The following is a 16,045-nucleotide window of genomic DNA, read 5'->3' on the forward strand; positions in this document are numbered from 1 at the left end:
ATTCCTATCTTGTAACTCAAAGGATGCTGTGTCATGTTAGCAAGCAACAATGAAGATACAATTTTCAGCAATCATCGTCGTATACGTTGTGTTCATCGCCGTCAAACTTTAATCTTACAGTGCTAAAGTTTGACAATTGTTTTCGGCGCCAAGTAGGTCGACGTCCGGGGTCACAGTAAGGTCAAAGTAAGAGATTGTCCTTAAAGCGGTCGCGCAAAAGTGAGTAGAATGTCCTTGCCCTCGATCACAACACCATAATCGATATTGACACCATTGACTCATTTCCATAATTACGCCCAAAGCTACACTACGATCTTTCGTTCTAGAGCAATTCAATCACCATCCTTCTCAATTGTTTGCCAGAGTAACGTTCCTTCAAAGATTATCAGCACTACGTGTCAGACGAGGCTGATAGGACATGCTTTTTAAAACTGATGATTTGTGGACTCTTCTTGCGCAATCGCCATGACAATCACCTTACTCGAACAGTTGCACGAAAAGTTTTCCATCAGCAGAGGTGCTGGATTCGTCTGACAAGTAAGCATGTTAGAGAGGTATGGAAGTGATTCCTAGATCAATATAGATACAGACAAAAAGAAACAGACTAGAAACGGGTATTGTTCAAGATGTAAATGTAATCCCCCTCCATGTATGCTTGCCTCAGGTAACTCTCGACTCCCTTTTTCCGAAGAGTGCCGAACATGCACCCTTCGGTAGTTTCCGGATTTTCGCCAATTTTCAAGTGACAGTATGTTAGGCAAAGTTCGTGTTGCTGATGTCATGTAGTGCTGAGGGGAATTGGCCTGCTGGCGAAAAAGGGAAAAGGTTTGAGATTCCGAGAGATGACTTTTACCATTTTAAAAATTCCTCTCACATTTTAATGAATGCTTAGTGTGTTTGAACCAAATTTGAAAGTCCTTCCGTCAGATTTTACTCAATGGTTTACTATCAGTCATATTGTCTTCTGCAAGTTTGTCATTGGAGGAAGTTTTTATTAAACTGCTGGCGTGTTATAGTTTGATTGGCGTGAAGCAGTGTTTCTGCCCTAACAGCACACAGGGTAAACATGGTTGACACGCGACAGGCAGCACGACGCCATCGACTTGTCAAAACCATAGACTGGAAGATCCGTCACTCGAAGGCGTTCCATGCGTTCTCTACGCTCCCCCTTCTTACGAGGAGGGGAGCATAGGGAGCGTCCTGGGGCCACGGGTCTTTCAGTCTATCAAAACCACAGAAAAGAAAAAAACAATCTGAGAAATGTTGTCGTATTTTTCTCATAATCTCGTGCAATTATCAATCACGCACGAAATCTGACACCCGTGAAGCTCATTTTAATATGAAGAAGCCATAGTTCATAGAGACGACTATGACATCAAACGCATGCCGTGTTTCTATAGTCTGTGATTCTCTTTGTCTGTGATAGAGAGAAGGAGCTAGAGCTATTGGTACGGGACATCATCGTTTGAACTTCCAATGATCTGGGCATTGGTTAACACGAGATCATTAAATTTCGAGAATGTAAAGTGTAAAATGTGATTTTTATCAGACTTTTTACACGACTATTTCCAAACACAGCTCTTTGACGATATTGTTTGTCAGAGATTCAGAGATCCATCCAGATATCTTGACAAATTAAATAAATTATTAGTGGTTTATAAATGTATTAAAAGTGGTATGCCCGTTTTGTCAAATATGATCTGTGGTTTGCAAGACATAGTCATCATAAACGGAGTACATAGATAGGCGATAATGCTGGCACCGTTGTTCTCTTTTCATACATCCTACGTTCATGTCCTAACAACTTCAGTAGGCTCGGTCGTATTTACGTTCTTCATCCTCAAACCACTATGAGAGTCCCTCCATCTGGAGGGATTGTGTACAAACCCATGTTTTTGCCATCAAATTTCGCTTTTCCCTCACAGCAATTTCAGGTTTGTTCAACATAATTTGACTTTCTTGCATTGTTTCGCAAAACTCGTGTGATTGTCTTGCTTGATGTATATTTTTGTTTCTGTGTATGTCCTACTCAATTTTACGTCCTCATTATAAAACTTGGGTTTACCAAATTCTCACTTACCGCTTGAACTCATAAAGCCTGACTCCCATATACTTCTCTGGAGATGTACCGCCTACAGTGGCGCTATTTGCCGTCATTTTTGGCAATAAAGTATGATTTTCTTTGCAGACGATGGTTTCGCTGGAGTGAAATGCCCTTGAAAACGTCCTTCTAGATTTATTTGTTACAAGTCATTGTAAAATGACAAAGTCACCGCTTGGTTAATGATTTGGAAAACATTAACGGAAATCATGATAAAGTGAACTTTGTAAAGAATATCACGAAAATGGCTCCGAAAGTATTAACCTCGCATATTGATGTGTGATTGCACTTTTGATGTACCACGTACGAATTGAATTAGTTACGCTAGTTTGTGTAAATAGTTGAATACATAAACAAATTCAACAAAGTGGTTGCGAAGTGGTAATATTTGTCCAGTGATTGTTTGGGATAAACATGGGTAGATGGACATAGCTAGCTTTAAGTTCCTCACCAAGATTTTATTTGTAGGTACTATAAATCATGACAGAATTGTGATCTGGTAATATATGATGCTAAATTGTACAAGCACGAGAGTAACACTTGAGTTGATTTAACAATACTGTACATAAAGAGAAATATAGAACTGTTTGTTATATCTATCAATGTTGCTGTTATTACTTTGTACACAGGCCACGGTACACTAATGGAGAAATTTAGAAGATAAGGTCCATGTTCATAAAAACAAATGATTTTGTCAGTATATTAGATGAATGACGACAAGGTATTAAACCTACAATAGCCAAATCTGCGAGAAGCTACTAAATTTGTTCGTCCTTTGAAAAAGAATGAAGTTTCGGTTTACATAACTTTAACTTAATCATGAATAGGGCTCTTAAGGATCATATCTCTAAGCTTTATTTGTCAGGGTGAATGTGTATACTTTCTGTCTCCTAGACCATCGTAAATTTTACTCCTCTCGGAAAGGTTCTCCTACTGTTGATTGTCCAGCTGTTGACTTTGCTGTTGTAGCAATTCACCCTGTTCGGTGATAAGTTGCTTCAGGTGTGCAACATCATCTGCTAACGCTGCCAATCTGTTGTTATTGTACGCAGAGTTTCTTTCAAGACGGGAAAGTCTCGCTTCCACAGGATCTTCGATCGCAGCTTCTGACAAAAAAAATAGAGATTACTGTTTTAGATACTAACAATGAAACATATCCTTTAACGTGGATGTTGATAGTTGTCGAACAGTATCCTATTCAAGGGGTCATGGTTGCAACTGCTTTTTCCTTTCTGAGATATCTCTCTGTAACTGTATTCTAATAATACCATTGTCATGGACTAAGTGAGACGTATTAAGGTAAAACGCGTCCCACGGACGGATATTTGGCTTTTATTTATTCTACTCTGATTTACCACTTGTTGGGGCTCATTTTATTCTCGGCGTTAGAAGAGTTTTAACCGTCTTATTGTTTCGAAAATCGAAAATTTTATTTTTCTCCATAGAGTTAACACAGGGATGGCGGCCATTTTGAATTTCAAATATCGGAAAATCTTAGGTAACTTGTCTCTCTAGTTCCAAATTTTGCCCTGATTATTTTGTAAGAGAACGGCCGAAAGTTTCATCAAGGAGAGTTTGAGCAAAGGTTAGCTATTTCACTTTGGCGGCGCTTACGACCTTAATACGCGTATTTTAGAGAGTGGCGATTGAACATGTACCAGATGTTTAGAAGAAAGTACTAGTCAGTGGTTGTGTAATAATAATAATCTTTATTGCTCTTAAAGGCCTCCGGCCCAAATAGCAGCTTTACAGAGCAAGTACAGAAAATAAGTAACAAAAGAAAGAGTACATAGCAGTTAGAAAAATTCTTTCCTCAGTTTATCTGCTTTATATACAAACAATGCCAGCTTGTAAGTGACTGAACTGTTATGGGAAGACATTAGTGAATAACTTTTAAGTGGTTGTGTGTATATATACGACACTTTGTTCGTGTCTCCGCTGTGATTTGGCTGCATGAAGTACATATACGAAAGTTTGAACTCACACAAAATAATGTTTGAGCTAAAATTCTGCCAAATCGTTGTGTTACATTATTGTGAATGACTATTACAATGATAAAAAAGTCAAAACTCACATTTTTATCTCCGTGTAGCTTTGCGGTAGTATCAGTTTGTAAGGTGATGATAGAATTCTCAAAAATACAATTATATTTTGCCGGCATGATACTTGAATGGATTCACCGTTTTGCATATTCCATATAATTGAAGCTTTCACTGTTTTATTTGTGTTTTATTTCTCATACAGTAAACAAAGGGTTTTTAGGTCAATTGTGATTTCAAATTTATATTTCTTACACGATGTGTTTCTATAATCCAAACATTCCTACCATGACTCAAGATTTGTAATCTTTAATAGTAACGCCAGCGGCTTACTGACAACGCATGCGCAGGTTCATAAAATAGTATACGCATACCAGTAACCAGAAGTGTACACGACTAAATCGACTAAATCTTGGGCGCCGCCATCTTTTTTGAGTACTCGTAAATAAACAAATACGAAACGTGCGAAGTATTATTTTATAAAATGACATTAATATAATTTGTCCCTTTTATTAGCCAGTAAGTATTATTATCAACCATGTCAATGGTACAAAATATTACTATCACGCCTAAAAGTAAAAAAGAGCGAGGACTGCCATACATATGAACGACGACATACTCAAAGAATGCTGGGATTGAATTTAGAAAAGAGCCCTCTGTGTCAATTACCAGATACAAAAATTGCCAGTATTTAGTTTTCAGCTGGCAATTGGAAGTTGGGCAGTGCAGTACTATTGCGACGATAAAGATGGCACAATGCGTCCCTTGTTAAACACAATAGGTTGTTATCATTTTAAAAATTGCCAGTTTATGTCCAAAATTTTTAAACATAAATAGAAAAGCTATACCTGCAAGGTCTGACATAGTGTACGTGTGTGAACTTTTTTCATCAGAGGGTAAACTTGGCAAACTGGTACATAGCAAACGTATATAGTAAGTAAAAATTAATTCCATTTCATCCTGTATTATTACTAATCATGGATCAATACAAATAAAATTTCTTATCCTAGCCCCGGGCGCGACACCAAGTGCTAAGCCCTTTATGATATTATGAAATAGAAAAAGCTTACGTATTTTTGAGCAGAATATCAGCAAACGTGTATTACTTTCAGATTCAAAGCGCGGACAAAGTGAAGTAAGCAGTGTTGTACAGTTATTTTTGACTACAACGTGTACACAGCACTGTCTGTGAAGACTTACCGATTCCTTTTCGCATATCGACTTGATTTCACCCCAGCAAGCCCAGTCATTCCACTGACCATCTTTTTCCATTCTGATATGAACACAATTTTCTCGTGTTCCCTGGAAATTATTTGGCTCTCCGGGAACCCAATCGAAAAACGTAGCCTTAAGTAAAAATGGGATAGTAATGAAAGGTTAGTGTAATTTCGATATAATAATATTTCGATATAAATTATTCTCGATATAAACCATCTATACATAAAAACATTAGAAAAGTAGAGTTTAACCAGTGCATTAAATGGGCAAAATTGAGATTACCTATGTTCCATTAATCCATTCCCATCGTCCAGTTTGCGAAAGGCCCTTATATTCCAAGCCAATCCAAGCCCAGTCTGCGTCGCCAAGTATACCTGTGGACATTTTTATGAATAGCAATTACTATCATGAAACCGTTTTCGATCGTCATTTGTCTCAGCAATTTTAGCTTGAAGTGATCAAAAACCATGAACAGTACATTATTGTTGTTTGGTCATACTGTACAGCCACTTATAAGACTGTTTAGATTTACAATAATATGATTATATGTTAACGCTATGCTGAAAACAGTCAAGTTAGCATGACGGGACCACAGCGTATTTTAATCATAGCACGCTTGTACTTACCAGTCAGAAAGTGAGATTCTTCTATGTCTGTCACTTTCGCAAGATGGGAATCTTTTCCTTGACAGTTGTCTTCCGCTGCACGGAACGTTTTGATGTCTTGTTCGATGTAGTAGCAGTGGTTGTTGTAGTAATGCCAATTCTCCTCACAGACTACAACGATTGACATGAAACCAAGGACAAGGAAACGAAAAAAGTCAATAACAATCTATCGAATGTTCCTAAAAGCTATCCGGGAATTGATTTTACACTCAGGGTGTGAGTAGTTTGACTTTGTACCGTCGTCAATTAGTACAGGGATTTACCTATTCATATCAAACATTACGATTTTAAAAAAACGATTGTTATCGAAATTGTGGGAACATTTTAGGCATGCTAGCGAATATTTCTCTTGACTTTTCATTTTCGGTTTGCGCATATAAAAAACATTTGTTCCCCTTAAATATAAAATGCATGTTGACGTGCGTTTACAATAATTTTACCGATTAAGGTAGATGTGCTGGTCTAATTCTAGAAACGTTGATTAGCCCCGTCACTCAAAACGGAACAACGCCACAGAATTTCCTAAAAAAATCTTTCTCGGAAATATCAAATTCTATTTTCCTACAGGTAAAGATAATATTTCCCCGATATACATTTCGTCAACAGTCGCCATCTCGCTGTCCGTTCCAGGGAAGTCTACGTGAACAGATACTTCAAACAAGTAAGAACAAGTTGTTTTTCGGTGTTACCAACTTCAATATCACTATAATCGAGCCAAAACAGCGTGTTAGCGTTGGTATTATGTGCACAATAGATGTAATATAAATTTTGTAGGAATCGTGGAAACGAAAGAAGCAGAGTTTAAGAAGTTGAACTTTTGAAGTTGTGATTATAAAACCTAAAAATAACATTGAAGGGTGACAAAGTAAAAACTGCTCGCAGATAACAAAGCGATCTGAAAGCTAACCTATATTTTTTTCCAAAAATGTTGCTGGATTCGTCTACGTCACAACAAATTATTATTATTATGCCATGGCCATTTCGTACCAGAACTTGTCTTGTCGCATAACCCCAATCCATAGTGATGGATCACAACTGACAAGACCAATAAGGTGTCGCTATCGATAATTCTTGACAGCGTGACAGAACACTGTCACATCTGACTTATGTGTGATCTAGTTATATGCTGTTACTTTGTAAGAGAAGTTTAATGACGTAAAAAAGTTTTACGGACATTATACAAAGCATTGTGGGGGCAGTGTTAATTGTTTTTCTATGGTACCTATCCCTAAAGGTTCATTATTTTGTGTCTGTTGTTTCTACGGAAAACTTTTATGCGCGTACAGACTTGTGCCGACCTTGTATTTTTATCTCAGTGAAAAAGAATCTCTATATTTGTAATGATGATTGCAAGGTAACGATTGTACCCTGCCCTGGATTTTCCTTCGGTAGTTTAAAACACAGTAGAAGTGAATTTGAAATTCAAAAAGTGAGATTTTATGACAGGAAGATCACTTACCAGCGTCTGGCATTGTAATGGTGATACTATCTCGTATTGAGTTGATCTCTTCTCTTTGCTCAATCAGTTTTCTAGTTTGATTTGCAAGTATCTGTTGTTGTTCTTCATTCTCACGCTTTAGTCGCGTAAGTTCTGCTTCTAGGACTTCAGATTTGGCCCTGCCTTCGTCCTTGAATTGGTCAAGTGTGTCGGAAACACTTGCGATATATCTCTGACTTTTCACCAAGCTTTCATCGTGTCTTTTGAGGTGTGTTTTAGCTTTACTCAAGCTGTCGACCAGTCCGTCACTTATGTCAGCAATTTTTTCAATACTGGATTCCTGCTTGTTCAGCGCATCTCTCACCGTGCGTCCTGGCGGCCTGGGCAAGTCTCGTCGTCGGCTGGAAAGTGTGAAGACATAAGCACACAGGATCTGTAACAGTAGTCATCATTGGATTGGCAATAACGCTGACAAGCTGAGTGACAGCTGTCTGTGTAAGTTGGTTCATGCAGAAGAGCAACGCTACAGTCTTCAGGAGAGCCATGGTAGTTTCTCAATGCTTTTCAATATTGAAAAAGTAATTTGAATATAAGGCATTGTCAGTCAAGAGGTTTCCTTTTATCGAACATTAAATCTGATAAATGTGTTATTTTTGCACAAGAACAATGTCAATTCTTCTTTATACATTTGTTGGACGGCATTGTAAAGTACCTGGTCGGCACGCTTCACCCCAAGCAGACAAACAGACCTTGGTGACCCGGTTTATGTTTGCCAACGTATGTATGTCTATCGATTATCAATATTTCATGAGAGGAACCCTCGCGTGATTTTATTTATCCGCCACTCCTGAGTTCATCGTATCAGTAAAGGACGTTTTAATCTATTTAATTGTCTCAGAATGCCCTTATTGCACATAAATCTTCAAATGTACGGTTTTGATTGTTTACAAGGATATGTCAATTGAAACAAATTAAGGTGGTTGGAAAGGCTAGAGCGTCAGTTATAAACTTCTATAAAACTATTAAAATATGAAAGTAGTCAACATTCACTGTTGAATAAAAAAAACTAGACATTTGGGCACAAGGCATTGCAGAGTTATAGCCTGTTAAAACTTCTGAAAAACTGACCAATTAAGAAGAAGTTGGTGAGTCCTTAGTGTATTAACTATGGTAGAGGTCCCCTAGTTTTTAATAAATGTTGAAAAGGGAAAGTCATTATTTGCTGTTTTTCAGGCAAGTTTGACAAGGCAGTGCTTGCATTTAGAGTGAGTGACTGCTATTGTAAATGCATTTTTACATTCTTTGAGTGTCAAAGAGGTGTCAAAAGTGAGATTTACCAAAAAACTGCTGTGTGACTTCAAAAGAGGGGTGCAAATATGGCTTGTTTTCAACATTTTTGACAGAATAAGAGTTTTCCTACATAATTTTATGCCATTTGAATCCAACCTATGAAATGAGATATGGACATGGAATTTTTACAGCCTATTATCAAGGTTACAGACAAGATGACTATGGCACAATTTTCCTGTATTTGAAGTACTTTTTGAAAACTCACAGTTTAAATTTGAAAGAATTTTTCATAATTTTTTGATATATAACCCATGTAAAATCATAAAACAAATTTTATTTACAAATCCTGCCATACAGTTAATAATGTCAACATATTTATAACTAATTTGGTAATATTAAGTACTATCCAATTATTACTAAATTCAGATATGTAAAAAAATATGACAAATTAAATTTTAAAATTTACTGTTGTCATATTTCAAAATCATGGACGCAAATATACAATTTTTATATTCTTTGGAGAAAGTAATAAGTAAGGGAGTTGTCCTGAAAATTTGAACTAAATATCTTGATTCTAACACTTGAAACTTGACATTAAATCTGAGAAAATAATTGGTGCAAAAATAGCCTTTCCAGCCACCTTAATCACTCCCCCATCCGTAAGGGGTTGCTTCATAAACCACCTCATGTATGCTGACGAGTTTTCCCGTCAAAGGGACACAGAAGCTGGTAAATACATAAAGTCATTATGGTGACGTGTACGAAATTACCTTTAAGGTTCCAAGACAAGAAATTGACCATTTTAACTAACTATTTTCTAGTGTTTAATAAGCTCAGAACCCCCGTAAATTGTATATTTTCGGAAAGCCTAGATAAAGGGGAAAATTTTGGTTACCAGAGTGTCACCATTGTTTACATAACTATAACGTGACAGGTAATTTGCATAACCTTTCAAAAATTGGTTTTCCCTATGTTTTGTTTCAATGCTTTGAGATATGTGGCTGAAATTCACGTGAGTGCAAGTTATCCTACAGATCTTCAAAGGTTTGACTCAGAATTTTTTTAAACCCTTAAACAGTTTTTATGCCAGAAAAACTTCCAGAGCAGTGAATTTTACCATAGTTGATTTCTTTAAAATTGAGCTGCAAAAAAAACTAAGCAAGATATAAAAAAATCTGAGACACACTTTGAAAGAGCATTGTGACAGCTTGCAGTCCAGCAAGTTTGAGTCAGATATGTTGAAGTATTGAGACAAAACATAGAGAAAACCGACTTTTCAAAGGTTATGCAAATTATCTTGTCACGTGATAGTTACGTAAACAATTGTGACACTGTGGTTACCAAAATGTTTCCATATATGTAGGCTTTCAGAAAATGTATACTTTACTGGGGTTCTAAGTTAATTAACCGTTTGAGAATTGTTAGATTAAAAAGGTCACATTTCTTGTCTTGGAACCTTAATACTAAAAAGACTGAATGTTTATGTGTCACTCCTGACAAGTCAAGTACTGTTCGTTTGCCCACGGTGTATCTTAATGGTGTTAAACTTTGTTTTCGTTGAGAAAAAAAGTTGAGGTCACCTTAAACAAAGCGGCTCGGATATTTCTAGGATTTGATAAACGGAGTAGTGCCAGTGAAATGTTTGTTATCAATAATTTGTACAATTTCGATGCACTTCGTAGAAAACAAATGTATGCTTTTATGACACGCTTATCGGAAAGTGAAAATATGATCGCGAGGCTTGTACGTCTTATTTCATTTGAGATTTTTGTAAATTGTGGATCGATTCCCTTTACCTTTGATTTTGTCTTTCTGTATTAACACAATATTATTCAAAAGAAGTATATTTTTGTAATGTTCTGAGAAACTTTTCTTACCTGCGAAATCAGAACTATTTGTCCGAAATATAGTGAAAAATAATAATAATGCAATTCCTAGTTTTCTCAGGGCACCAGAGACTGAAGAAAGAGATCTTGCCAAAGTCTCACTTTCATGGATGGACTGAAGGTATCTAACTGAATGTTCCTTGCTCTTATAAAGAATGCTCAACATATTGCAAAACATGTATGTGATAGTTATGTGACCAAGCACTTTCTTTTTTTGAGATAATGGATAACCAATTGGGGATTATTTTGTCAAGTAGTAGTTGTACGAAAGTACCGTGTCCTATTGCAGCTGATGGCCAGTCATTGTACTTCACAATGAGTTAGGATGAGCTAGGAGTACAAAACTGCCTAACAAAGTTGTCGCAATTATTAGTACACGATTTCTGCCTGTCTCGTGGATACGTAGCAGTAAGTTCTACTATTTTGGGGAGACAAAAAAACCCAACGTTTCTGAATGAGGAGTAAATATCGTCAGTATGAGACATATGAACAGCAGTAAGTCCGTGAGTCAAATTACTACCAACGCTGCAGGGAGCACTATTCCTCCGTTTATTAGCCTTTTGGATCTGCGACTTTCAGGATTACAAGTATAAGAAAGCGCGCCCTAATTTATTCGATATGGTTAGGAGAGGAGGTCTGCGTTCCTAGGGCTCCCTTTTGACTATTTCATAATAAAAATATTGCAATTCATGCATACTTCAAGACCCCGATAAGCGTGACAATTCATTATGATATTTTTCGCTGCTGCAAGAAATTTGTTTATATAAAATACTCTTATTGATATCGAACAACGGGCAAGCTGTCTCGAAGGATTCGAAATTCAAATAAAAAAAGTCAATTATTGTCTAAAAAAATATGGACCACATCGCCGAGTTGTTGTGGTGTAAGAGTTCCTAGCCTATTAGGTAACGAACGCTGTAGGCCTAAATCCCCCACTAAGAGTGCCCCCATTTTGCACTTAGCCATACCTCTAACGAAAATGGTTCATTCGTCGTTTTGGCTTCAAGAATACTTCCTGAATGCGCACTATGGCGTATGCCGTCTACAACAATTAACAAGGTGTGTGTTTATTGAAAATACTCCATCATAGTTACAATCGATATCAGGCAACTACATCGTTGACAGCGATGACGAACCTTGTAACCTCATTGGCTGATGTTGTCACGTATTTGGCGGTATCGGTGTCTTTTCTGGTAGGAATGTTGACACTAGGTCAGGTTGAATCCGGTTACCGTTTTGGTGGCTGTACAAGGGAGTGTTTGGAAGAAAACTTATAGAAAACTAACCATGGGAATTTACAAAACGTTCAAAGCCATCAAGATATAAAAATAATCTATCTAGTTTTGTACAGTATCATTAGGTCTAACTTTGTTTTGTGTCGGCCTTGTACGTATATTAAATGTCACTGCTGTCGTCTTTTAGTAGTGGCTGAAAGTCACATGACCATGTTCGATGTATGACCTTGCTCACAGTAGGATCAGTTTTTATCGCGACCTTTCCGTGAGACCAAACAGGATATGACATTTCCCCATTCAAATTGCAAATACTTCATGTCGAGCTTTACCGTTAGCCAGCGTGTCACTTAAAACCCTCCTCCCAACGCAGGGGTCACACAGGCAAGTTTGCTCATAGAAAATAAACCAGAGGAATATTTGCATATTAATAGAACTACTCAATAGCAGGTAAAGATCACCACATCCACAGTTTACGTTGTAGCCAACCTTGTTACAGTGGGAAGTTCATGACAGTCTATGTTAATTAAAAGTCTTAGGACTACATTTATGGCGAAAAGCGTTCTTCTATGTTCATATAAAAAGCAACGTATGGTGTGCTTTACTAATTCAGTACTAAAATTGTTACGTATATTTTGGTCGTTTGAGTTAAAGGGAAGTTCACCAAGGATGATTTTTACATATGTGGTAGCTCTGTGGTCATTTACCCCAGAAAACCTATTTTCACCATTTATAACTCGCCCGATTTTTACAAAAACCGATAGAAATAGTACAGGAAGTTGCCCATGTAATTTGAATCATGGGAAAAAAGCGCCAAGCTTGGAGCTTGCATCATGTGATATGGAAGGCACCATTTTCCCATGGGTATGGCATTGTCCACTCACCCATGCTTAAACCAGGCTGTGCGTATTTACATAACTTTTGTTTATACTGAGTATCCTTGCATAAACGGTGAATCACTTATAATAAACTGTCCACTGTCAGATTTTGTGTTGCTGTTTACTACTGTATTACTGTGAGTGGACAATGTGGGGGCCATACCCATCCGAAGATGGTCCCTTCCATATCACATGATGCAAGCTCCAAGCTTGGGGCTTTTTTCCCATGATTCAAATTACATGGGCATTTTCCTGTACTATTTTTATCATTTTCGTAGAAAATCGGGCGAGTTATAAATGGTGAAAATAGCTTTTCTGGGGTAAATGACCACAGAGCTACCACATATGTAAAAATCATCCTTGGTGAACTTCCCCTTTAACGTTAGAGTTAGTTTCAAGCGGTTGGTTGGCACAGCGTTATTCCCTGCACCAACACTAATGACGGTAGTGAATGACGAGGTCAATCAAGGTCAAGTACTAGCGGGTCTTTACAGGCATGAAAGTGTAAGTCAAAACAACAGAGGAGTGGGTTTGTGAAAAGTGTTTTTTTCAAAATGCACCGAAAGCTCTGCAAATAATATAAAATTTTAGCTTCATTCCTGTCGTCATTTACGGACGAAGAGAATATATCAATTAATTCTCCGATTCTATTGCACCGAAACATTTCTCAGAATAATCCTTTTCTCCTAATTTAAAATTCTTGAAGATTGCAAACAACGATATCTTGGCAGCTTTGGAACAACCTTACACGAAAGATGTCAAACATTTGTTTGTATGTGCTCCATTATTTGAGAAAGATTGAATTGATGAACTGCTGCCCGATAGGAACATAAGTTGACCCTGTAATTAAAGGTCACGGTATTTAAGGAGATGTCGCTGGAAAAACATGGACCTGAGGTTTTACAAACTACAGGAAAAGAAAATATGAGTGTCCTTGGACTGCTGCCACTGCACGAGGGAAGCGTCAACGATATCTGCCATGAAACAAGCTTGTTTAGGGACTGGACGTAAATAACAGGGGGTGGGTGGGCTGGTTTTTTTCGAAACACCGCTGCATCAAAAATAGAAACCATTCAAAAGTTCATGCACAAACATTAGTGACCCTCCCCTTATCCGTATATGAAATAAGTGACCCTCCCCTGTTACTCAATACCCCCTCCCTAACAAATCCGAATGTGTTCAAGACCCCCTTCTGACTTGCTATACTTTTCAAGTCCCCTCCCAAAAGGAAGGCAAAATGCGGCCGATATAACGCTTTGTCCAAAAATATCAAATCATATGTGTGTGATAAATCATGTAAATGTACCTTGCTTGAAGTGGCAATGTACAAAAAATGTAATTTTTAGATTTCATCGATAATGTCGACTCACTATGCATGGCAGCCTATGATGAAACTATGAATATTTTTTCCCCAATAAACAAATAGGTAAATCTGTGCATTTATGTACACCTAATTATTAGTATTAATGTTCATGACTAGACTACAGTTGTTTCAAGTCCATGGTTGTGCAAGAAATTTGATTTTGGAATTTCACTGAAATGTCCGTTCTCAATGCATGGCAGCCTATGATGAAATTATGAATATTTTTTTCCAATACAAAACTGGGTAAATCTGTGCATTTATGTACACCTAATAATTAGTATTAATTTCATGATTCGACTAGAGTGTTTCAAGTTCATGGTTGTGCAAGAAATTTCATTTTGGAATTTCACCGGTACCGAATGTTGATTCACTATACATTGTAGGCTATGAGGAAACTACAAATACTCATAGGTTATCTGATCCTAAAGTTTTATTCAAAAGTTGTTCGACCTGAAGCTTCCAGTTGTTATTGATGACATTTTGCTCTATTCTGAATAGTTTGCATTCTGTCAATGTCCTCAAAAAATGAAAAATGTACATACAGCTTCATAAACCTTTGACACCCACCTATATCAAATGTATTGTCAATGGAGAATGATATCAAATAAGTGATCTCCCAAATTGTTATTGAAAGTGTCATTATAGGGGACAGTTTATATGTACAATAGAGGAGTTGGATAAGTAGAAATCATGACAACTTAAATCAATGTGGCTGATTGGATCATCAATACATTGTTTATCATGCCCTTAAACTTGCGCCCGAAGGGCGTGCTGAAAAGGAAATGACAGAAAATGAAAGTGCCAGGAGGCATTTTCTCTTTTTTCAGTATTCCATATTCTTTAATACGTGCACATGCAATTTCAGCTTTGATGCATAAAAAAAGTGAACCCTTCCCATAGGCTTGCACAAAATTTTATGCCCCTTCAAAAATGCTTGCGCGAAAAATGGCGACCCACCCCCAAAAAACGTCGGCCCACCCCCTTGTAATTTGTGTACAGTCTCTAATACTTAGCTTGTAAAACAGTATGAAAACGTTCTTGTTTGCCATCATTCTAGCAAGCTTTGTTGTTTCAATCGATCTACGACTTTCAGCCATTTCATTGATTATTGCAAAATAACTGGAGTCATACAGAGCAACACTCTTCAATTTTGTCACTACTATTTTGTCTCTGCCAGTTACAACTGTTGTGAGTAACATAACTCTATTCAGTGATTATCATCGCATTTAACATTTTAATTCAGGACCGGGCTCATTGGTGAATATAGAAATAGTTCTAACTGGCCTTACGGAGCCTTCAGTAATTACAGGGGGGATTTCGCGCACACCTGTACCGTAAAATGGACCCTCTCCCTATCCGCCTGTCTAAAACGTGACCCCCCTGTCGGATATTCTAAAACTTGACCCTCCCCCTTCACGGTATTCTCCCCAGGTATAACTGAAAAAGTATCAGCTAATTTACATAACAATTGGTTCAATTGTTATGTCAGGGACAAGTGACAGAGGGGAGGGTTGGTGTTTTTCGAGGGACAGTCGCAATTTATCATGCAAGAAATTTTGAAGAGATATGGTATTTCATACATTTGAGGGAGGTCACCATATTTTGTGCAACTATAAAAAGACAAGATGTGGCTGATTTAGTGCTTCATCCAAACATATCAAATCATAATACACGGAGTCTATCAGGCAAATTATTGACAACCCCCCCAAAAAACATGCTATATCTGTATATTATATATGTTTGGTAATATATTTAAATGTACTTTGCTTGAATTGGGAAGGAAATGTGCATTTGTGTACAAGAAATTGATTTCTGAATTTCATCTAAAATGTTGGTCTAACTCTCCATGGTGTCTATGATGAAACTATGAATAGTTTTTTCAATACAAAAATAGGTAAATCCTTGCATTTTGTACTGTTTATTATTGATATTAAT

At 37.2% G+C, this 16,045-nt stretch overlaps 1 protein-coding gene across 1 annotated transcript in view; it reads right to left on the reverse strand.

The window, feature by feature from the left end:
* Positions 1-2,538: 2,538 nt before the first annotated feature.
* LOC139126169 (C-type lectin domain family 10 member A-like) overlaps positions 2,539-16,045 on the reverse strand; it is a 45,708-nt gene continuing 32,201 nt past the window's right edge. Inside the window, exons 3-6 of the mRNA XM_070692219.1 lie at positions 7,483-7,894; positions 5,985-6,134; positions 4,019-5,732; positions 2,539-3,808 (exon numbers count right to left, since the gene is read on the reverse strand). Of these exons, the coding sequence (XP_070548320.1) occupies positions 5,641-5,732; positions 5,985-6,134; positions 7,483-7,894 (654 nt within the window). The 3' untranslated portion in view covers positions 2,539-3,808; positions 4,019-5,640. The remainder of the gene's footprint in view (positions 3,809-4,018; positions 5,733-5,984; positions 6,135-7,482; positions 7,895-16,045) is intronic.

The sequence above is a fragment of the Ptychodera flava genome (genome assembly GCF_041260155.1).
Source record: "Ptychodera flava strain L36383 chromosome 3 unlocalized genomic scaffold, AS_Pfla_20210202 Scaffold_27__1_contigs__length_13241970_pilon, whole genome shotgun sequence".
NCBI classification, from domain to species: domain Eukaryota; kingdom Metazoa; phylum Hemichordata; class Enteropneusta; family Ptychoderidae; genus Ptychodera; species Ptychodera flava.